The 21360-nt window shown below is 56.4% G+C and overlaps 1 protein-coding gene and 1 long non-coding RNA gene across 2 annotated transcripts in view; one reads left to right on the forward strand and one right to left on the reverse strand.

Moving 5' to 3' along the window:
- The window catches only part of PLEKHA6 (pleckstrin homology domain containing A6), a 143542-nt gene extending 126222 nt beyond the window's left edge, over window positions 1–17320 (forward strand). Inside the window, 14 exon segments of the mRNA XM_086693104.1 lie at window positions 8–88; window positions 385–534; window positions 1382–1477; window positions 2905–3016; window positions 3638–3777; window positions 4749–4898; window positions 6168–6297; window positions 6508–6614; window positions 7540–7716; window positions 8755–8922; window positions 9004–9137; window positions 9637–9782; window positions 14531–14654; window positions 15276–17320. Coding sequence (XP_086549230.1) covers window positions 8–88; window positions 385–534; window positions 1382–1477; window positions 2905–3016; window positions 3638–3777; window positions 4749–4898; window positions 6168–6297; window positions 6508–6614; window positions 7540–7716; window positions 8755–8922; window positions 9004–9137; window positions 9637–9782; window positions 14531–14646 — 1707 coding nt within the window. The 3' untranslated portion in view covers window positions 14647–14654; window positions 15276–17320.
- A 1570-nt stretch (window positions 17321–18890) lies between these two features.
- Window positions 18891–20689, reverse strand: LOC147572519 (uncharacterized). The gene is made up of 2 exons (XR_015245762.1): window positions 20418–20689; window positions 18891–20258 (listed from the first exon to the last, which is right to left on the reverse strand). It is a non-coding gene; the product is annotated as an uncharacterized LOC147572519 (long non-coding RNA).
- Between the last annotated feature and the right edge of the window lie 671 nt (window positions 20690–21360).

Consider the following 21360-nt stretch of genomic DNA (forward strand, 5'->3'; position numbering starts at 1 on the left):
CCCCCAGAAGCTGCTGGGCAAACTGTGTGAACAGAACAAGGTGGTGAGGGAGCAGGACCGGCTAGTGCAGCAGCTCCGAGCTGAGAAGGTGAGAGCCAAGGGGTGGCCTTGGGTTGGGGGCATGTGGGGACGGTGGGGGGGGGGGGGGGGGGAGAGGCCGGCTCGGAGAGGTGTGGGTTGCCATCTCCGCCCTAAGCTGACAAAGGTCTGTCACAAACCTCTGTACCACCCTCCCCTGGAACTGCTGAAGCTCTTCCGGGGGCCCCAGCCAGGGAGGACAACCACCACCAAGTTGCTGGGCTGAACCGTTGGGGCTTAGGCCTCTTAAAGTCCCAGAGAGGAGTTATCAGGGCTGTTCACAGCCGGTCCCCTGCCCTTCTTCAGGAGAGCCTGGAAAGTGCCTTGATGGGGACCCACCAGGAACTGGAGATGTTTGGAAACCAGCCCGCCTACCCGGAGAAACTGCTGCGCAAAAAAGAGTCCCTGCAGAACCAGCTCATCAACATTCGGGTGGAGCTGTCACAGGCGACCACGGTAACCCCCCCCCCCCCCGCCCCCGTGGGCACCCCGACAGGAGAGCCGCCCCTCCCAGGCTGTGCCCTCTAGCTCCCGACTCTCCTCTGCGGGCAGGAGCAGCAGGGGGCTCTTGGCCAGAAGGGGCACAAACGCGAGACCTTAGTACCGCCCTGCACGCGGCCGTGCGTGTGCCGGCCTCTTCGATCCATAGTCTCTGCCGAGGAAACTGGCTTATTTTTTCACACACCGCACCTGCACCGGGATTCGATCAGGACAGGGTGAAGTCGAGGGCTGCTCGTTTCCTCGGCTGCTCTCACAGCTTCGCTGCCTACCTCTGTCCTCTCCCCTGGAGATCCAGGACACCGGCGGCAATGCTACCTCCCTCATCTCCCGTGGGCACGGGGCCGACCCTGCGGCCGGTACGCACTGCCTGGATAATGGCTCTGGGCTGCGGCGGCCAAAGGCCCAGGAAAACGTGGCCCAGGAGGGAGAAAGGTCTCTAACGCCCAGCAAGCAAACACCTCTGGGTTTTCTCTTTCTGCCCTCCCAACTTTGTATCACCCAGTGTGGGGAGAACAGTAGGGTGCGGGCATCGTACGGTCCCCTTGTGGCCTACCCCCACGTCTGGAGAGGATTCTGGTTTCCCTGTGTCCGCCTGCAGTACGATGGGCCACTGTGCCTCTTGAAAGGCCAGTGTTTGGCTGTCATCAGAATGTCTCAGCCCTGGGCCCTCTCCGCCTGTCCCTCTGTGCCCTCCTCCCTCGCCCTGCCAGACCCCAGGTACCTTGGCCCCAAGCCCCGCGGCAGGATGGGAGGAAGGCTTCGGCAATGGCCGCTTTCTCAGTCAACCCACCTGCCCTTGCAGGCCCTGACGAACAGCACCATAGAGTATGAGAACCTTGAATCCGAGGTCTCTGCCCTGCACGACGACCTCTGGGAGCAGCTCAATTTGGACGTCCAGGTGAAGAAGGCGCCTGGGCAGGGGAGGGGCGGTTGGCATGCCTTCCCTTCTCCTTAGGGCCACAAGAGACCAAAATGGCTTCCCTTCTTGCTTTAGAGATCTCAGAGACTTGAGACAGGGAGTTGGTCCTGAGACAAAGGACAGGATTCAAGTCCGCTTAAAACAGACGCTTTCAGGACGAAGCTAATGTGGATTCTTCTTTAGTTCCATCAAATCATTAGGAAGGAGTAAAGCTGAAACACAAGAGAGCTGGGTTAGACAGAAGGTATTTTATGACTGAAAGGATTTAACACATAAATACGGACACGGGCGTCGGTCTAGACAAGCATATAGGTCTCTACGGGGATATAGATATGGGTATACGTGTAGCTGTCCCTCGTGACCTCAGAAGGAGTGGGCAGTACGGGAGAAGCCACCCAGGAACTTTAAGATAGGAAAGAGGCTTTCCTTCCCAGGAGGGGTTAGGAACGCTCTGCTTGGAGGCAGGAGGCTGGACTCATCCACCTTGGGGAATTCTTAACCTTTCCCTCGATCAATCGTATCTACCCAAGCTGTGCAAGCCCTGTCTCTCTGTTGCGGTTAATGCCCCAGTTTCCCCTATTTTACTCCTGGCAACAAAACTTACCACCACCCTCACTTGCAGCTGGACCTCTTGGTCCAGGTCACCTGAATGCCACCGTGTCCTGTGGGCAAGCCTCACTTTCAACGCGAACATTTTAGGAGGTAGGAAAGCACTCTGAGCACCAGCTCTGGAGACAAATAGACCCAGACTCAGACGGTGGTCGCACTGCTTGCTAACGGACGGCCTTGGGCGCACATCCCTTCATCCCCAAAGTCGGGACACCTGTCACTTTTGCCTCGCAGACTTCTGGTGCGGCCGAGATGAGTTAGTGTATGCAAAGCACCTAGCGCGGAGCCTGGCACGCGGCACGGAGGAGGGTCGGGCGCTAAATAAGTGGCAGCTGTCAGTTTTCAAAGAGTGTAAACTCTAACCCAATAGAATCCATGAGTGTGTAGGCATGCATTGGGCGTGAGTGTTACGAAAGGGCTGTTTGGATACAAAGAATCTTAGTAAGTGGGGAACTCTTGCTGTTGATAACTGGCTCCCATAGTGGCCACCTAGAGGGCCACTTGCTCCAAGACCACCCTGATCTCCCTGGGGGAAGCTGAGTCATGTTTACCTAACAGGGCTCTTGACTGTGATAGCAGGGCCCTCTCCTCTGGCAATTCCCGCATTCCATTTTGCAGAAGCCGAGGGGGGGGCACAGTCTTCCCGTGAGAAAGAGGAACGTGCTGGAGGGCTGTGTGCGCGTCAGCGTGCGCGTGTGCACGGGGCTCTTGTCTACCGCCGGCCCAAAGGGATGCAGGGAGGAGGCTGGGATGCTCCTCACGGCCACCTCCCTTGACCTGCTCTTCTGCCGTTTCAGAATGAGGTACTCAACCGGCAAATCCAGAAGGAAATCTGGAGGATCCAGGATGTGATGGAGGGGCTGAGGAAAAATAACCCGTCCCGGGGCACGGACACGGCCAAGCACAGAGGTGGGTGCCTTCTCCACCAGCCTCCTGAAACGCTCGCCAGAAATGCCCTGGTGTCTCTGGCGTCCATCCCACATCTGTCAGCTCCCACCTCTCCAGGCCCTTACGCTGAGCTCAGAGCTAGTCAGGGCCCTCTCAGGCCTCCAGAATCTTCCCCCGGGAGGGTAGGTACGACTCCCTTACTCCCTCCTCTCCTCCCAGAATGCACCAGACCCCTCTGAGACACTGTTGACCCTGATGGTCTAGATTCCTCCCCAGAAAAGGTCAAAGAACACCTATGCCTCTCCCCACCCCTAAGCCCATGGGCCTGTTGGCGATCTGAAGCCACTACCTTAATGTCTTCCTGAAGCCCTTTGGGCTGGACTTTGGGCTGGCTTTCTTTGACATCTCAAAGGCAACAGTGTCCTTTCCGTCCGTCATCGTCCCCTGTCCCTGCACAGTTCTCCACGGCCAGCCTGCACCCCAGCCCCCATAATAAGTCCCTTCAGCAGGCCCAGGTGGCCCTGGAACCTTCCTCCCACGTCCCTGGGTCCTCCCCTGCCTCCTCCACCTGTGGAGCCCATCCACATGCCTGGCCACACCCCTACCCTATCATCCCTCACCTCTCCTCTCCTCTGCCCCCAGGAGGCCTTGGCCCCACGGCCACCTACAGCTCCAACAGCCCCGCCAGCCCTCTCAGCTCTGCCAGTCTCACCAGCCCCCTGAGCCCCTTTTCACTGGTGTCCGGCTCACAGGGGTCCCCCACCAAGCCCGGATCCAGTGAGGTAAGCTGAGAAAATGGAGTAGAAGGTAGGCGGGGGAGGGGGGAGCAGGTCCTCATCTGCCTGAAAGGCCCGGATTCTGTGCCCCTCCCTGCCCCAGAGGCCGCCAGTCCTAGAGCTTTGGCTTTCGGTCCGGTCCGAGGCAGTCGTCGTCTTGCGCCCAGTTTGGCGGACCTCCTTCCAGATTTCTCCTTTCCTTGCTCTCATCTGCACTTGCCATCTTTAGCTTCCTTCCGGGGAAGTCTCTTCCCAAACAGCAGGATGGTTAACAAAGATACCACTTAGTGGGGATTTAAATCCGGAGCTTTCCAGCACACGAGAGGGTGGAGAGTCAGCGTGGGGAGCAGTTTCCTAGCCAGTCAGCAAGAGTTTACAGGGGCTCTCCCAGGGGCCAGGGACGGTGTGAGGCCCTCTCAGACATGTGCCCGTGTGTGCCCACAGCCCTCCACTTGGGGAGCCCAGCGTCCGGTGCCGACCGAGACCAATTTATAGGAAACAGCCAGCCTCTGGAGCGTGGCGGTGTGTGTCTCAGTATTGACCATAAACGCTCTGATATTCCCAAGAGACGGTGGAACTTTGGGCCACTAGGCATTGGGACAGTCAGAGGAACAAGGGAAAGGCATCACAGACAGGAGGGGGCGGCAGAAGCAAAGACACAGGGGCACGAACGTGCCCAGCGCGATGATGAGACAGCGAGCAGGGAGCTTTGGAGAAAAATGGGGGAACAGTGGGGGCAGCAGTCACAGGCGGGGGCTCTGCTGAAGAGGGCCCTGAGGCCGGGCTGAGAGTTCACTCCGGAGCTGGAGCTCCATCCGGGCGGTGGGTGGGAGTCCGGTGGTCCAGGGCCCCGGGTGTCCACGATGGGGGCCGCAGGTCTCCACGATGTTGTCTGTCCGCCTGCTAACGCTCTTTTCTCCTGCTCTCACAGTGGCTGCTCTCCTTCCTCCTAATGCTCTGGCTTCTCTCTGCCTCAGGAGCCCGGCCCGCCGCGGCCCCCCCTTCCCAAAGCCTACGTCCCCCTGGAGTCTCCTCCAAACGTGCCTCCACTCCCTAGCGAGAGCCGCTTCTGGCCGTACCCCAGCTCCCCTTCCTGGCACCGCCGTGGCGAGCCAGCCAGGGGTCAGGTACCCAGCACCCTTGGGTCCTGGAGGGCAGGGGCGGAGGGAGCGGGGCGAACGGCCAGGTGAGGGGGCGAGGCAGGACACGGAGCCATTTTCCCCATTCCAGTAGTCATTTCCCACAGCTGCCCAGTTGGACCCTGGGATAAGGAGAGGGATGGCAGAGAAGGCTTTCCCCTTGGTGCTCTCTGTGGACAGGGGGACAATGAGTTGTCCCACTCCGTGCCGCGGCTCCCGGGCAGCCCCTGGCTGCCAGCACCAGCCGGCCAGGAAAGGCCAGGGACCCGCAGCGACCGGTGCCATTCCAATCCCCTCCTGCTCCTGTCCGCCTTAGACGCCGGTCCTCTTGTGCTGTCTCTGTCTCTGCCTTGCCTGTGTCCTCTTGGGTTTCCTCGGCCCTGGGATGTAAGAATACAGGGTCCCCTTTTCTGCCCCGTTCTGGCTCCCCAGCCCCTCTCCCAGGAGAGAGGTACAGTTAGGCTGGCAAGAGGTTGCACGGTGAGTAGAAAGTCCTGTGCCTAAAACAGGGAACCGTATTTCCATCTTGGCTCAGTTGCCGTATCTGCACCGCCCCGAGGGGCTGCCAGTGAGGGGGGCAAAGCAGGCCACGCTTTCTAGATGAGGGGAGGCGATGGGGCTCACCTGTGCTCTCTCCCTGGACTAGAGCCGGGGTTTCTGGCCTTTGGCCCAGTCTTTCTGTGTGCACCACACTGACACTTAGACTCTTCAGCTGCACGATGGGGGCGAAAGGGGGTGCAGGTGGTATCTGAAACCCCTTCGTGTCTCATGATTCTGCGAGCCCTCAAGCTAAGCACACTTTTCCGTCGCCCAGAATCTTGGTACCAAAGCCCAGCTGGTTCTTTTGCTTAAGTTTTGGGTGCGATTCCAACAGAATCCTCAGAGATCCTCGGCCTTATAGACCCCTCCTCTGGCCATTCCTCCTCTCTGGCTTACAGCAGAGTCTGTGCTTCTTGGCGTTTGCCAAAAGGACTGGTCAGGTTGAGGGGCCTCCCTGATGGGCCTCTGCTGAGGGCCTCCTGGAAGCCCTGAGCCCTCACTCCCCAAGATGAGCCAGCATTGGCCAGCCTTAAGGTGGCCTGAGTGGGAGGCTCGATCTCACCCCTGCCTGCTTCCCAGCTGGCTCACTTAGAGTTTCCTTATCCCTTGTTTTCAAGGGTCTGTGCTCCAGCCATTGCAAAACAAAGAAACACCCCTGGGGGCCAAATCCTCAGCAGTCCCTAGGGCACCAACCGTCTCCTCCTTTTTTCTCCCCAGCCCAAGGCAAGCTATGAGCAAAGCAAGAAAGACCCCCACCAGACGTCACCCCTGGACACCGCCAGAGACATCAACCTGGTGCCCACCAGGCAAGAGGCGGAGGCAGAGAAGCAGACAGCTCTCAACAAAGGTACTTCCTGTCCCATCCTCCCCTAGACGCAAGGCCAAGAGTCGGAGAGCGGCCCAGGTGCTCATCACAACCGAAGACTGAGTGCCCACCCATCCTCGGCTTTTCATCTCAGCCACAGGTGGCACTGAGCCGCCTCTAGACGCAGGCTCCCCTGTGTGTCTGCCCTCCTGCTTCTCCAGGAGGCCCACCAGTTCTTCTGCCTCCCTACAGTTGGCATTGTGCCCCCTCGGACGAAGTCGCCCACCGATGAAGAGGTAACCCCGTCAAGGGTGGTGAGGAGGAGTGCCGATGGGCTCACCAACGGACTCTCCTCCCGGGTGAGTACGATCTGTGGGCGCCGAGGCCCGAGTGGGCCTGAGCTGGGCTGAGGCCTCTCCGTGTCCGCCCATGTGTCCACCATCAAGAAACCCCGGGCGGGAGGAGGAAGGCAGGACAAGTAGGAGGGGGCAACAGCTCCACTGGAGAAGCCTTCCTTCAGGAAGCCACATCGAGGGACAAGGGACAAGGAAGATACAGATTACTTTCATTGTTCTGATCTTCCTAACAATTCTCAAATTTGCCGTGGCCCTAATTCATGGGAAAGATAGAAGGATGCTGAACAAAATTATTATAATGTGCCAGCAATGAAATACAAATCCAGCAAAAATCAGGGTCAGATGAGCCGACCTAAGGTAGTAGATGTGTTTCCGAGGGCTGCCAGGAACTTAACAAAGCATCCCACACTTGGGGCCTTAAAACAACAGAAGTTTCTTCTCTCAGAGTTGTGGAGGCCAGGAGTCCCGAATCGAGATCATCAGGGTTGGTTCCCTCTGGAGGGTCTGAGGGAGCACCCCGTCCAGTGCCTCTGTCCTAGCTTCGGGCATTGCAGGCAATCTTTGCTGTTCTTTGGCTTGTAGACCCAACACTCTAGTAGGCACTCCTGCCTTCACATCTCCTTCTACGCCGTCTTCTTTTTTTCTGTCTCTTGTAAGGACCCCCATGATTGGGTTTCGGGTCCACTCTAATTCAGGATGCTCTCTTCTTGAGATCCTTACCTTAATCACACCTGCCAAGACCTTATTTCCAAATAAGGTCACATTCACAGTTACTAGGGGGTTAGGACCTGGACGTATGTCTTAGGGGCTATTCTTTAACCCGCTATGGACAGGCTTCCCAGAGAAGGGAAATCTAAGGGATTAGGGCAGATGAAGAAGCTGGGAGGGCAGACGAGGCACGTGTCAGAGCCCCGTTCTCCCCCTGCAGCAGGAGCGCCCCAAGAGTGCCGTGTTTCCTGGCGAGGGCAAGGTCAAGATGAGTGTGGAGGAACAGATCGACCGCATGCGGAGGCACCAGAGCGGCTCTATGAAGGAGAAGCGAAGGAGCCTGCAGCTCCCGGCCAGTCCGGCCCCCGACCCTGCTACGCGGCCCGCCTACAAAGTGGTAATGTCCTCGCAGCGACCCACGGGCCTGGCCCGGCATCTGCCAACAGTGTCCACTCCCAGTGGGTGACCAGCCTGGGCCGGGGCAGTTGGGTGCGGGGCACTGGGAGAGGGGCTGGGAAGGGCCCGAGCTGGGCACCTAGGGAGAACGAGGCGGGGTGGGGGGGGGGAGACTTCTCCCCACTAGGCAGACGATTCACTGCCACAAGTATTCCTTTTTGTGCGTTGAAAGAAAAATAACTCTCCCCCCCCCCAAAGAATGCGTTGATTGCTTTAGTGGAAATGAAGTATACACAATTCACTTAACACAGAATAGTGCGAAGTTCACCGCCCAGAGAGAGGCATCGCTCACGCAATTTCTAGAGCATTTTCTATGTATTGAAAGATACATACTGAAGATAATCACGATGCCACCCTGTCACCTGGTACCGTTCCCAAACCTCATGTTGCTCTATTCGGGTCCCTCAGCAGCGCGAGGTTCGGAATTATCACCCCTGTTTGGGAGACAGGGACACAAAGTCAGGAGAAATTAAGGATTCCTGGGCCACACAGGTATTGAGTGTGGAGCTGGGAGTAGCCCCAGGCATCTGCCTAAGTTTTCTTTCCACCACATTTCAAAAATACAGGAAAATTATGATTCGTAAGTCCCACCCTCAGCCAGCTTGCATTCTACCTGGTGGGTTGGAGGTTGTCTGATACGCAACAACTGAAGGCCAGTGTCAGGCACACTAATCAACTGCCCAAAACGTATGGCACAGAATGGGAACACAGGCTACAGCCAGATGGGAAGTACCAAGTACTGACGAGACCTATCGATGAGATTTTGCGGCTGGGCCTTTGCAGGCGTCCCCGCTCTGGACAAGCAGCACGGAAGGAACATAGCCGGGCAGTGGGGCCGCGGGGCGGTGGCCGGATGGGGCGTGACGAGCAGGGAGGACACAGGCCTGTTTTGCGCTGTCTGGAGACACGGGTAGCAGGGGAAATGGCTGCCGACAGCAGGACAGGGGCCCCGTGTGGTCACGGCGGTGCTGTCCCCTAGGTGCGCCGTCACCGCAGCATCCACGAGGTGGACATCTCCAACCTGGAGGCGGCCCTGCGGGCAGAGGAGCCTGGTGGGCAGGCCTACGAGACGCCGAGGGAGGAGATCGCCCGGCTCCGCAAAATGGAGCTGGAGCCCCAGCACTATGACGTGGACATCAATAAGGAGGTGAGTGAAGTCCGGGAGGGCGGAGGGGGAGGAAGCCTGGAAGGGGGTGGGATGGGGGTGGTGACACAGGTCCCTCCGCAGCTGTCCACGCCGGACAAAGTCCTCATCCCTGAACGGTACATTGACCTGGAGCCCGATACTCCCCTGAGCCCCGAGGAGTTGAAGGAGAAGCAGAAGAAGGTGGAGAGGATCAAGACGCTCATTGCCAAGTCCAGGTAACAGGCCTGGGTGAACCTCGACGACATCTGCCCACCCAGGCACCCAGGGCACCTGGGACATTAGCGCCACCGAATCCAGCACCCCACCCCATGCCAGTGGGAGCCCTGAGCCTCCCCGGCGGAGAGTGCGTGGAGGCCGTGGCTCGAGGCAACGGACCAGGCCCGGGCCCGTGGCAGGGGCCGCGACGCTGCCGCCGTCGGGGGTCAAAAAGACAGCTGGGTGCAGGCACGTGCTGTCGTCAAGACAAACTGATGGGTTGCCCTCTGGTGACCTCTCTTCCTCGTCGAGGCCGCCCTAAATGTTCACCTGAACCTTCTGATTCATTTTAAAACATTGTAGGAAGGGGCCCCAAAATGTGTTCGGCCAGGGTCCCACTCACCCCATACACAGGCCTCCGGCCACCCTGCCAACCTCAGTCCACAGGCCCCCGCCCCAAGCCAATGGGACCGTCCTGTCCGCCCCCCACTCCATGTCTGTGTGTCTGTGCCTCCTCAGTATGCAGAACGTGGTGCCTGTCGGCGAGGGGGACCTTGTGGACGTGCCCCAGGACTCAGAGAGCCAGCTGCAGGAGCAGGAGAAGCGGATTGAAATCTCCTGTGCCCTGGCGACCGAGGCCTCCCGCAGGGGCCGCATGCTGTCTGGTGAGAGGGGCCGGGCCTCGCTCCTCCAGGGAGACCGGCTGACCAGGTGCAGGGGAGGAAGCTCAGTGCTGCGAGGGGGCCAGGGACAGAGAGACCGTCAAGATCAGGATAAGCATTTATTGAGCACCAGGTACTGTGCTAGGCTCCGTGGGGTGCAGAGGAGCCAGAGTTGCATCCAGGAGCTCAGAGCCATGGTGACCCTCCCAGCAGCTCCGCAGAGGAATGGCCAGAGGCCACTCAGGAAGCAAGCGAGCCCCCCCCCCCCCCCCACCCCCTGGACAGCTCGAGGAAAGGCACAGCCAAAAGGTGATAACTGAGTCTGGTTGGGAGTGATAGGCATGGAGTGAGGGCCAGGCATCAGGGCCTCCTTTCATGGCCCTTTCCTGCCGCGTGCACATGGGAAGGTGGAGACGCTCTAGGTGGCCGCAGAGTTGAGAGTGATACAGTCACCAGCCTGGCTCCTGACCCGAACCCACTTTTCTGCTCATTAAAGATGAGCATGACAAGTGGACTTCACACTGACCCGAAAGCAAGAGGGTTCCAGGTGGACACGGTGAGGCCGGAGCCAGCCTGAGATATGGCCCCAGAGAAGGTGAGAATGGAATCAGGAAGAACGGACGAGGCTCCAAGACAGCGATTATGTCATGAAGCCTGGGGGGGACGGAGCGCGTCCTCCTCCTCAAGACAAAAGGTGGTGAGGACAGAGACGAAGAACTTTGAGGGCCAGTCCAGAGGGAGGCCCAGGAAGGATGCCAGGGTTACAAGGGCTTTGGTCGAGGAAGAGGCAGAGGCAGAGACAGGGGTGCTGGCCACAGGGACGGTAGCCTGGGCGAGGTCAGGCCTGTGGCCAGGAGCCCGGTGGAAGGCATGGCGTTTCGTGCTGGTGATTAAGAGGGGTTTGAATTCTGGCTTTCTGAGGCTCCATCTCCTCTGTAAAATCCAAGTCAAAATACCTGTCTGGTGGTGCAAGGAATGTCAACGATAAATGCTCAGCACCTAGCGCGGTGCCTGGCCCTTCGTCGGTGCTCAATAAATGCTAGCCAGGTGTCGTCGTGGTGGCGTTGGTGACGGTGGTCGTGGCTCATTGAAATAGCAATAGCTGAAGGAGAAGTAGGGTCTGTTTGTGGTTTTTCCAACTATTTTAAATATGGATATTTTTAGAAACCAGAGGGTTTTCGGCTACCACAAGGGGGATTTGAGTACGCCTTAGGAAGAACCTACTGGCAGTTAGAGTCTAGGGGACATTAGATGGGTGGCCGAGGAAGACCCCCCCCTGCCCGGGGTGGGGGGGGGGGCGGTATTTCAGAAAGAAGCTGTCAGTTGGGCTGGAGTCGAGGACACGAGAAAGAGACGGGCTTCAGACAGCCCCATCCCGCAGCCAAGGGCGGCAAAACCAGTTTGGCTGCACGGAGGCCTCTAGCTAACCTCTCTGTAGTTTAGCCGTAAAGTGAACTTGAATCTTCCAAAGATCAAATTCCCCATGCTCTGGGCAGAAGGCAACTTCCTGTTTCGAGGGTTAGAGCATACAACACTGTTTTTAAAACTTCCCTCTGCCTTCGCCGCAGCCCCTGGCTCTCTCGGCTGTAGTCTCCCAGCCAAAGGTTCCATGAAAACAGAACCCACCCCAGCCTATCAGATTTCCCTCTTGATAGACACCGGCTTACATTTCAGGGTCTACGCGCTGAAAGCAAACTATCACTTCGCTTTTGCCAAAACCCCAACTATTTAAAAAATGGCACAGCGGGGCCAGACCTCAGACTAAGCCCACTGTCCCCCCTGCCCCTTGGCTCGTGGCCCAGATTCCCAGAGCTGCTGCTCTGCCAGGGACAGCGAGGACTGTCCCTGGGCACATGCCGTGCGGGCATAGGTCCAAGCCCGGGACCTGAGGGCTGGGCCCGGGGCCATAATAGCAGGGCGGCGTGCACAGGATGGAGGCGTGGTGCCTGAGCGTGGGCGTGTGGTCAGTAACGAGCGCTGGAGCGCTTGTCAGTGTGCCCGCTGTGTGCAGACTCAAGAATGGTGTATATGGGAAGACGTGACAATTTTTAATATGCGTGTGTGGCACGATGTCCCGTGCGGTGTCTGTATTCGGGTGGTGTTTGCAGAGGCGCACGTATCTGTGTGTATTCGGGTGTGAGGCGTGAGTGTATACGTGTGCAAGATGTCTACGGATATGGTGTGGAGACCATTATTTATGAGTACAGGTGGCATTCGGTACACCGTCGGAGTTACATATGCGTAGGTGAGCGTACAATATAAGGATGGAGGTGGTGTTTACGAACGTACGTGTTTGTGTGCGATTGGCGCTTTTTTTTTTTGCAGTATCGGGAATGATAAAACGCACTTGTGTGTATGTCGTATATATGTACACGTGGCAGTACTGATGTATCTTTGTGTGCAGGGTGGGAGAGAGCACGTGTGACATTTGTTTGTGAAAGAGAGAGCGTGTGAGCAGGGAAGGGCAGAGAGAGAGGGAGAGAGGGAATCCCAAGCACATTCCGTGATGTCAGCTCGGAGCCCAGCATGGGGCTTGATCCCCATGAGATCGTGACCTGAGCCGAAATCAAGAGTCGGACGCTCAACCGACCGAGCCTCCCAGGCACCCCGTGACCAATTATTTATGCATGCAGATGGGGTAGTACTTGTGGACACACAGTAACAGTATCACATCTGTCCAATCCATAGCTGCTACATATGTGAATTTTAACTATTGCAGCGCGTACATTCCTGATATGTATTTTGTACTTTTCTGCCTTCCTAAGGAAGTTATATTTAACATAACCCATTTTGCTTGCTCTTGCTAATTTAGTATCATTGTAAATATCCTTATTTTGTGGATCTGTTGAAGGGAATGCCCTTAGAGGCTATAGTTGGTACAGACTGTAGCAATGCTAAATGTTCCCAAACTGTTACACTTTTAAAGGTTTTGTATCTAATTTTGCAAAAGACTTTTTCCTCCTCAGTTGTGTCTTCTTCTAGCTGTCAGTAGGTCTCTTGATTCCTTTCTCTCCCCTAATTTCCCTGCTTCTGATCTCCCATGGGGTAGTAACCCAGCAGGTCAACACCTATTAGAATGGTATAGAAATTGGGGCGCCTGGGTGGCTCAGTCGGTTAAGCGTCCAACTTCAGCTCAGGTCATGATCTCGCGGTTCGTGGCTTTGAGCCCCACGTCAGGCTCTGTGCTGACAGCTCAGAGCCCGGAGCCTGCTTCGGATTCTGTGTCTCCCTCTCTCTCTGCCCCTCCCCTGCTCATGCTCTGTCTCTCTCTGTCTCAACAATAAGTAAAACATTTTTAAACATTAAAAAAAAAAAAAGAATTGTATAGAAATGAAAGTAACTGGATTCCAAGGAGCTCATCTATGAATAAGTGTAAGAGCCTCACTGCATGCACGTTGGAACATCAATTTGGCTTTCCTGAAATAGCCCTTGCCTGGTTTTTTTTTTTTCCATCTTTTTGACTATTTTAGAAGTCGAAGCTGCCACATAACTAACCATTGGGTCTACGATACAGACAGACGCACAACTGTGTGTTTCGAAAGCGTTTGTGAGTGTGTTTGTATGTGAAGTTACACGTGTGTTGGGTCACGTGGAAGAGAACAGATTTGGAAGTGCACGCGCACACATATCTGAGATGTTTGCAGCACGTGTGGAGGTATTATCGGATCCTGTGCACAAACTATGTATTGTGTGTGGGCAGACACAACTTCCTGCTCACGAGAAAGTTCCAGGTCTTATATACAACTGTGGGTGTACGTATATATGCAGTGGAAGCTGCCCCGGCCCCCTCTCTTGCGCCGAGGGCAGGGAAGGTGATGAGGTCCAGGGCAGGGTGGAGAGCAAGGGACTAGGAAGTTCGATGCCAGGATCCTTCTCTTGAAGGAAACAGTGTGACCCTGGGTGAGGTCTGGTTCTCCTCTGAGGCCAAGTGAGGATGTTCTGTCTGCCAGTCTCCTTGCCTCACAGCCGTACAGGGGTGCCCAGGGGCCTGGAGCCCGCACAGAGCTGGTCCCTCCTAATACGACCCCCCTTCCCATTGCCCTTCCACTTGGCTAGTCTCAGCATGGCATCATAATGATAATTAGAGTAAAATCCATTAATTCAAATGTCACCACTTTAAGGTTTGTAATGATTTGTTTGGCTTGGGGGTGAAGTTTGCCCTTCCTGGATTGAGGAGAAGGGGGTTCCCCGGTGATAGCGGGGCCGTGTTTCCAAGACCTTGAGCTGGTCTGAGTTCACGGAGCTCACTTCAACCCTGCCGGAAGCCTCCGTTTAAATGGAGGGGATTCCCCCACCCCGGTGACAACTTGGATCCAGTCGTCAGATGGGGGCCTGACGATCTGGGCTAGTGTGATTTTACTGCACTATTCATCATCATCGTTAGCGACGACACCACCGTGTATAAGGCGCCGTCGCTGGTCCCCTCCGTGCCATCTCCCCGTTGCACGGACGGGAGTGGAGCCTCCGCCCAGAGAGGCCGGCCTCGGCCGCGGTCACACTGGTTCTCAGCAGAGCCCGCAACCGCCCCGTCTCCTCCGGGGACCCCGTGCTCCTCCGTGGCGCCCGGGAACGAGGCCAGCTCCGCTTCAGCTCCCCTCTCTGCTTGCCTCCTGCCTGGCTCGCCGCCTGGGGAAGGGCCTCGCTTGCTCTGGGTGCCCCGCCTCCCCGCCCCTCCCCCACCCACCTCCACCCACCCACCCCTCCCACCCCCACCCACCCCTATTCACCTCCCTGTTCATTTCTGTTTCCAGTGCAATGTGCCACCCCAAGCCCTCCCACCTCCCCTGCTTCCCCGACTCCACCAGCCAACCCCCTATCGTCTGAATCCCCACGGGGCACCGACAGCAGCCATACCATGCGGGTCTGAGCTCTGACGTAAGAACTTTTCTTCTGTATTTCATCCACCGCGGGGAGTGGGTCCCCCGCCCCCCACCCCCGTGAGCCATCCACACCCCTCATCCCAACATCGCTTCTCCCGCACCCCCAGTGCCCCCCCCACCCCCGCCGCTCCCTCCCCTCCCTCCACCTGCTTGAGCCCTCCGGCGTCGCGTGCAGTGCTGGGCTGGCGCCGGCTGGCAGGGCCGCTGCTTGGTACCGCAGTGCCCGCAGGCTTTGCTTCTCCAGAAGCAGACAGGGACAGAGCTGAGGCCCCCGCTGTCCCTCTGTCGGCCAACAAGCCTTCTACCTGTTGAGATGCACAGCGGTCCTGCCTCGGAAGCCCCCAGGTCACCCCCAGATCTTCCTGTAAATTAAAATCACACTGGAAACGGTAGCAAAGGCTGTGCATCTTCCCCTCCCCTCGCACACAGCCGCTCAGTACCAGGCAGGTGGAAAAGAACACGGACTTCCATTCATCTGTCCCCCTCTCAGGGTTGGGGGCGTGGGGCGGGTTTCCGCAGGGTTCTACAGGAAGAGACCTCTGTCTCCCGGGGAAGCTTGGCTGGAGTCGGTTCTCGTCTGGGTAGCACCTCTCTGACCCGTTTCTCTTTTCTCCAGTGCAAGCCCTGGCCGAGGCCAACGCCGTGAAGCTGCACAGAGCCACGTTCTGAAGGCCGCCTCTGCCCCCCGAGGTCCTGGTCCCCCACCCCGGCCCCCCGCGCCTGCGCTCCCGTGGGAATGCTGCAGGGAGCCAGGCTGGGGGCCGGGGTTGCCGCTGAGAGGATGCCTCAGTGTCCACACGCCCGCCACGCCCGGCCCCGAAGCCCCTCGCTACTCAGATGGTGGTCCTCGGCCAGGGCCCGAGAGGGCGGGCAGGGAGCACCCTCCTGTCTGGTGCCCAAGTCACAGGGAGCTAGGCCTGGCCCTGCCCGGGCTGGTGATGGCCTTACTGGAACATTTCCTGATGAAGAGGATGCCCTGGTGGGAGAGACGCCCTGAGCCGTCTTAGGTTAGGACTAGGGGAAGATGGACACGCTGCCTCTTCTGGGCCCTCTTGACACCGAGGACGGCACCTGCCATCATGTCCTTCCCCCATCAGCCCCACCCTACTGCCCCGGCTGTACCCAGGGCTTTGACACATCTCTGCTTATGGGTGCTCCTTGGGGGTCCAGTGGAGACTGACCACCCTGCTTGAGCCAAAGACAAGATGACAAGACGTGGGGAGAGGCTCCTCGGCTCCCGGAGGGGACAGTGCTGGCTGTGGGTAGAGAGCAGCACGCAGGTCTGTGCAGCGTCTGAGGGCAGGTTGAGAAGGGGTAGAAGAGAGAAAGGGAGAGTTGGAGGCGAGTGGGAGGGAGGACAAGGAAGCAGCAGGAATCGTTTGCAAGAAAAAGGACAAGGCAGAGATGCAAAGAGGGGGTACGGGATTGGTTTCCCCAGGATGGAGCCTTAGCTTCGTGCCAAGTACAGTGCCAGACTGTCAGCTCCGCTCCTCCACCGGGTCCCCCAGATCCGCGGGCTGCCCGCACACTGGCTCCCGGAGGACCCACCAGCAAGCATGTGGGGGCCTGAGGCCGTGGGGACGAAGGTGTGGGGATGCTGGTGTGGGTGAGCAGGTTGGAAGATGGCTCTTTCTTAGGTCTGGGCCTAGCGTCTGCCTCCCCCTACTAGGCTCAGGGGCCAAGAGAAGGACCTGTCTTCTGTAGGGTGTAGTCAGCCTTGGGGCCTTTCCTAACCTTGTTCGGGACATTTCCTTGTCCCCCTTCCCCTTGGAATGGGCTGTGGGCCAGCTGAGCGAGTGCCCTGGAGAGGTAGCACAGCCTTAATCTGGGAGGCCAGATTCTAGGACCCCACCCCGCATTCCAGGCGTCCGGATGAGGCTGTATGGAAGGACTCCCTTCCGGCCTGGCTGTCTCACAATCCACCTACCCAGGGAGGCCAGTGGAGGAGACACAGAAGCAAAGCTCATTCTTCCTCCTCTGCGGCTCGTCTTCGAGGACTGTAGCCAGAGAGGAGGGAGGGGAGAGAGTGAAGCTGGAAAAACCTCGGCCCCTGGGCCTTCTCTCTGCCAGAGCTGATGCCCGGAGACTTCCCAAGAACGACTACTTTATCTGCCGCCAAGTCTTCTCCACCCCTTCACGGCTGGGACAGTTACTGGTTCATATGCAAGTAAAGATGGCAGTTGATTCAACAAATATTTATCAAGCACCTTTTATGTACCAGGCACTGTTCTAGGTGCTTAGGATATTCTCGTGCTTCTGCGGGATTGCAGGCTGGGGAATTTCACTTCACTTTTAGCAGAGGTGTTGACCGTGACCTTTGGCTACATTTCCCATCTTTAGCACAGCTCGAGCACCCCAAACCTGTTTTTTTTTTCCCTCCCCTACACACTGGTGGGCGGGATTGGCCCTCTCTCTCTTTCCGGCACCTTTCTCCACCCACAAGAAACGGCTCTTCGGGGGCCTTCCATGCCTCCTCCTTTCTTTGCCCGTCTCTCCTTTTTTAAAGTGGTATCTTTAGAACTACATGTAAAATACCAAGGATTAACGCCTGCCACCTCGCTCTCACCTCCTGTTTCATAAAGCTGGCTCTTTATGTTGCTTTACATGCCTTAATATATGTTTTATGAAGATTATACATATTATAGATATATACATAATATATATATTTGTTTGGATGTCTGGTCCTTTCCCAGAACTCCTGCCCAGGCCCGTTTTCTCCCCTTCACTTTCCACGCCATTCCTACCTAGCACGTTGTGGCCACACCCCATGCCTTTTGATCCAAAGAAGGGGAGAGGACAGACTTATTTTAAGACAGATCTATTTTACGCTTTTATTATAAAAGCAAATCTATTTTCAAAATGTGCAATGTCTGAATGGAATTGGCCAATGGTAGGAGGAGACTGGGGCGGCTGCCTCTAGGTCCGACCCTGTGTCCTTCCCTATCCCCCCCCACCCCCCCATCCCCCACCCCCCCCCCCCGGCAGCTTCCTCGTCCTATTCTCCAGTCTGCAAAGGACCAGTCCCCAGAGCTCACCCAGAGAGCATCTCACCAGGGCATCCAGGCTCTTGGAAGTCCTGGTCTAAGGATTTGATTACAACTGTCAACTCTTGATGACCGTCTAAGGTTACGGGATGTGAATCCTCTCAAAGGAAATGTTTACAGTTGTGTGCACAAAAGCACACCCGTGCGGGCACACACACTCCCCCGATGTGCTCCTGGACCTCCTCCCTTCATCGGTCTGCTGGAAAGGGCAGACAGTTTAATGGCAGCCTATGCTAAACAGCACCAAGAATTCTGTTCCCTGATGGAGCCAGGATGCAGTGCAAAGGCCAAAGGAAAACCGTTTGGGATCACAGGTCCTTCAGCACAGACACATTCAAGTTCCTCGGACTTCTCACACTCCTTGATCCCTTTCCAGTCTGGGTCACATCGACGACCTCTGTCTCCCTCTGTGACCTTTCCTCTGGGGGCTGTTGATAAGGGGACGGTACCTCGGTCTGGCATCCAGACTGCGAAGTCAGCTTCTGGGCTGAAGCGAGTCCCACGGACAAGGTAACATCTCAGCCTTGCCCAGGAAGCCCCCCGGGACTTTCATCTGGAGGGCTGCCGCTGGGGCGCTGAACTCCGCCGGCTCGGCCTTCCACGCTCTTATCCGCCCACAAAGTAGGCAAGGGGCTCTTGCCTTGCAAGGTTTCGGGCACAATGGAAGTCTTTTGTCCAGATCCGGAATCAAAGGTTTGGGACTGTCACAGAGCTCCTGGCCAGCATTTGAAGCCTGACCTCCCAACTCTGACATTTACTGACACCCTATTCCCAGCCTGGAGCATCTTGTTATGAATGAACAGGGCCCAGACGGAGGCCCAGGGCTAAGTGACCCACCGGGAGACAGCCCTGGTTACTATTCTAGGGCCTTCCCAATTAGCACATTACCTTCCTGATCAATAACCAAGAGGCTGTAATCAAATACCGCTACTGTCACTTTAAAGATTTTCTGAGGTCGCAAGCTGTGCATACTTGCTCTCCTGCCTTGGGGAGAGGCATGGTCTTGGGGCAGGGCTGAGAATAGCAAGACGGAATCAATTCCTTTCCCCTGTAGGCACCCCCCCACCTGGCAGCTCTTAAAACTAAGGAAAATATGAAATATACGTATATATACATATATCTATTTATGCACATACTGGGGCCAATTTGATTTGCTAGCATTAGACAATAAACCATACAAGGAAATGTATGATCTCAGTGTCTTTATTTAGTATAAAAGTGACCTTAGAAGAAAAGTTAAAGTTAGATAAACAGAGGGCATCTCTGTTGGGGACCAAACATCTGTAGCAGCTGCTTTAGCATCTTTCTAGCCAACAAGCCCCTCCCCGGGGAGGGGCCTCCTGACTGAGAGTGAACGTTCGCTTCCCCCGCCCCGCAGCATTCTTTCTAGATCTAGGTACTGAAGAATCCCAGTGAGCTCTGCATTTGTATCTTGCAAGTTTGTATAAACCCAATACAGGAAATAAAATGAATGGTTTGTACACGTGCCGTGTGTCTCTCACTCTGTGCCTGCCTGTGGCTGGCCTCGCGGTTCCGGGCAGCTTACAAGCTTGGCAGAAAAGGGGAGAGGGTCTGGGGTGGAGCCTTCCCTGTGGCTAAAAGCAAAGCTGGGTCCGTGGTATGCTGCCACCGCGGTCATCTCTTCTGTCCGGGTAGCCCCGAATCAAGACGTGTCCCAAGCAAGGTCCTGGGTAACGAACATTAATTAGATCAGTGTTCAGATCCTGGAGACTTCCCTTGACTCGTCTCCGAGACTGACAGAACTACAGGAGAAGAAAATTCTTAGGTGTTCTCAATTACTGCACAGTGCCCTGTACTTCTGCTTGAGGGGACAACAAGGTAGATGATTTGGGGAGGGGTATCAGAAAAGCCACCCCAAATTATACTCATCCAGCCACAGTGTTTTGGGTTTATGACCTTTGGCAGGTACTCAGTGATTATCAGCTATGGATCCTCAGTGTGAAGGACTTTATCAGAGCTTCTCAATTTGAAATCTTGAGTCATAGTCAAGAAGCCCCGTGAATTCTATGCGGTGGAGAGTAGAAAGAGAGAGTGAGCCCAGGATAGCGGCAGGCCTCAGCTGGGCCCCTGCAGGATGTCTCGGGAGAGGTGGAGGCATTAATGGTTCAAGGTAGAGAAGAACTTTGAGAAAGAAGAAAGGGGAAGGCAGGCCTCTTTCAATTCCTGATTTTGCTTTAGTTTGGTTCTAAGGGCTGATTTCAAACTCTGGACACCTGTTCTCCTTCCTAAAGAGCTAGCAGAGAGCATGTGTGTGTTTAACAAATAATAGGAGTATATTTGGGGGTTTTGTCACATCCCCAGGAGAGCTAGACGCCTGTGGTGCTTTGTGAATCCAGGAGAACTGGGATCGAAGCAGACTCAAGAGAAAAGCCACTGGAACTGGAGGAGGTGCCCTGGAGAACTTGCGGCTCTCCAGGGCCTGTGTCTGTCTGCAGTTCCCTCGGGGCCAGAGCCGGAGGCTTGGAGAGGAGGTGGTGGGACAGGAGAGCACAGGACATGGCTGGGTGTTGCTGTCTCCACAAATGGGCTGGTTCCTGTCCAAGAACGATGCCCATGGGGGGAAAAAAAAAGAAAAGAAAAGAACGATGCCTATGGATCTCTGCCTGCTCCAACTCCCGGCCCAGATCAGCCTTCTAATCAAGCCAGGCTGGGGTTGGAAACGGGGGTGATAGGAAACGTAAGTGAAAATGCACCTAGCAGAATGCCCTCCAAAGAGTGCTGCTCTGGAGTGTTGTGGTCATGTATTATTCTTGGAGAGAGGCATGATGGGTTCAGGCAGGCAACCAGTCTTCGGATCCTGCCTCTGTGGCCAGGGAACGAGGCCCACTCCACAGCCCCCTCATCCCTGAGCCTCCGCTGCCTCCTGGCCCTGCTCCTGGCCCTGCCGAAGTTTGGACACATCACCAAAGTTCCTGAGCCTCAGTTTCCTGGTCCATGAAATGGGGATATCAACCACCATTTTACGGAGCTCTAGAGAAAGTCAAATGGGAACACGAATGAAAACTCTGAAAACTCAAATTCATCTACAAATGTGAGGAGGCAGTGGTGACGTGGTGTAGGCCCCTGGGGAAGAAAGAGAACGTCTCCCAAAGACATTCTCCCACGTTCTCCCACTTTGCCACCTCCACTGCCTTCGACAAAGACATCACCAGGGCCCCTGCTGTCCAGCCCTTTGAGATGTCCCTCCCCTCCCCACCTCTATTCCTCCAGCTCCAGCCTTCCAGGGCCCACAACCTCCTCCCTGGGGGGGGGGGGGTGCTCCTAAGAAGGGGCACCTGGGTGGCTCAGTCAGTTAAACGTCGGACTTCAGCTCAGGTCTTGATTTTGCGGTCTGTGAATTCAAGCTCCGCGTCGGGCTCTGTGCTGATGGCTCAGAGCCTGGAACCTGCTTCCGATTCTGTGTCTCCCTCTCTCTCTGCCCCTCCCCTGCTCACACTCTGCCTCTCTCTCTCAACAATGAATACACGTTAAAAAAAAATTCTTTTTAAAAGAAGGGGCTCCTCTCTGGGAGTGTGGGCTGTGGACCAGCCCGTCCAGGCCCGACACCTGTACCCAGCGCTGCCATCAGGGAACCAGGCCGGGAGGGCCCAGTTTGAGGACGGTTCCGTTCTTCCAAGCTTACAGGCGAGCTCCATG

Source organism: Puma concolor, chromosome E4 (genome assembly GCF_028749965.1).
Source record: "Puma concolor isolate L17-30 chromosome E4, mPumCon1.1.hap2, whole genome shotgun sequence".
Classification (NCBI taxonomy): Eukaryota; Metazoa; Chordata; class Mammalia; order Carnivora; family Felidae; genus Puma; species Puma concolor.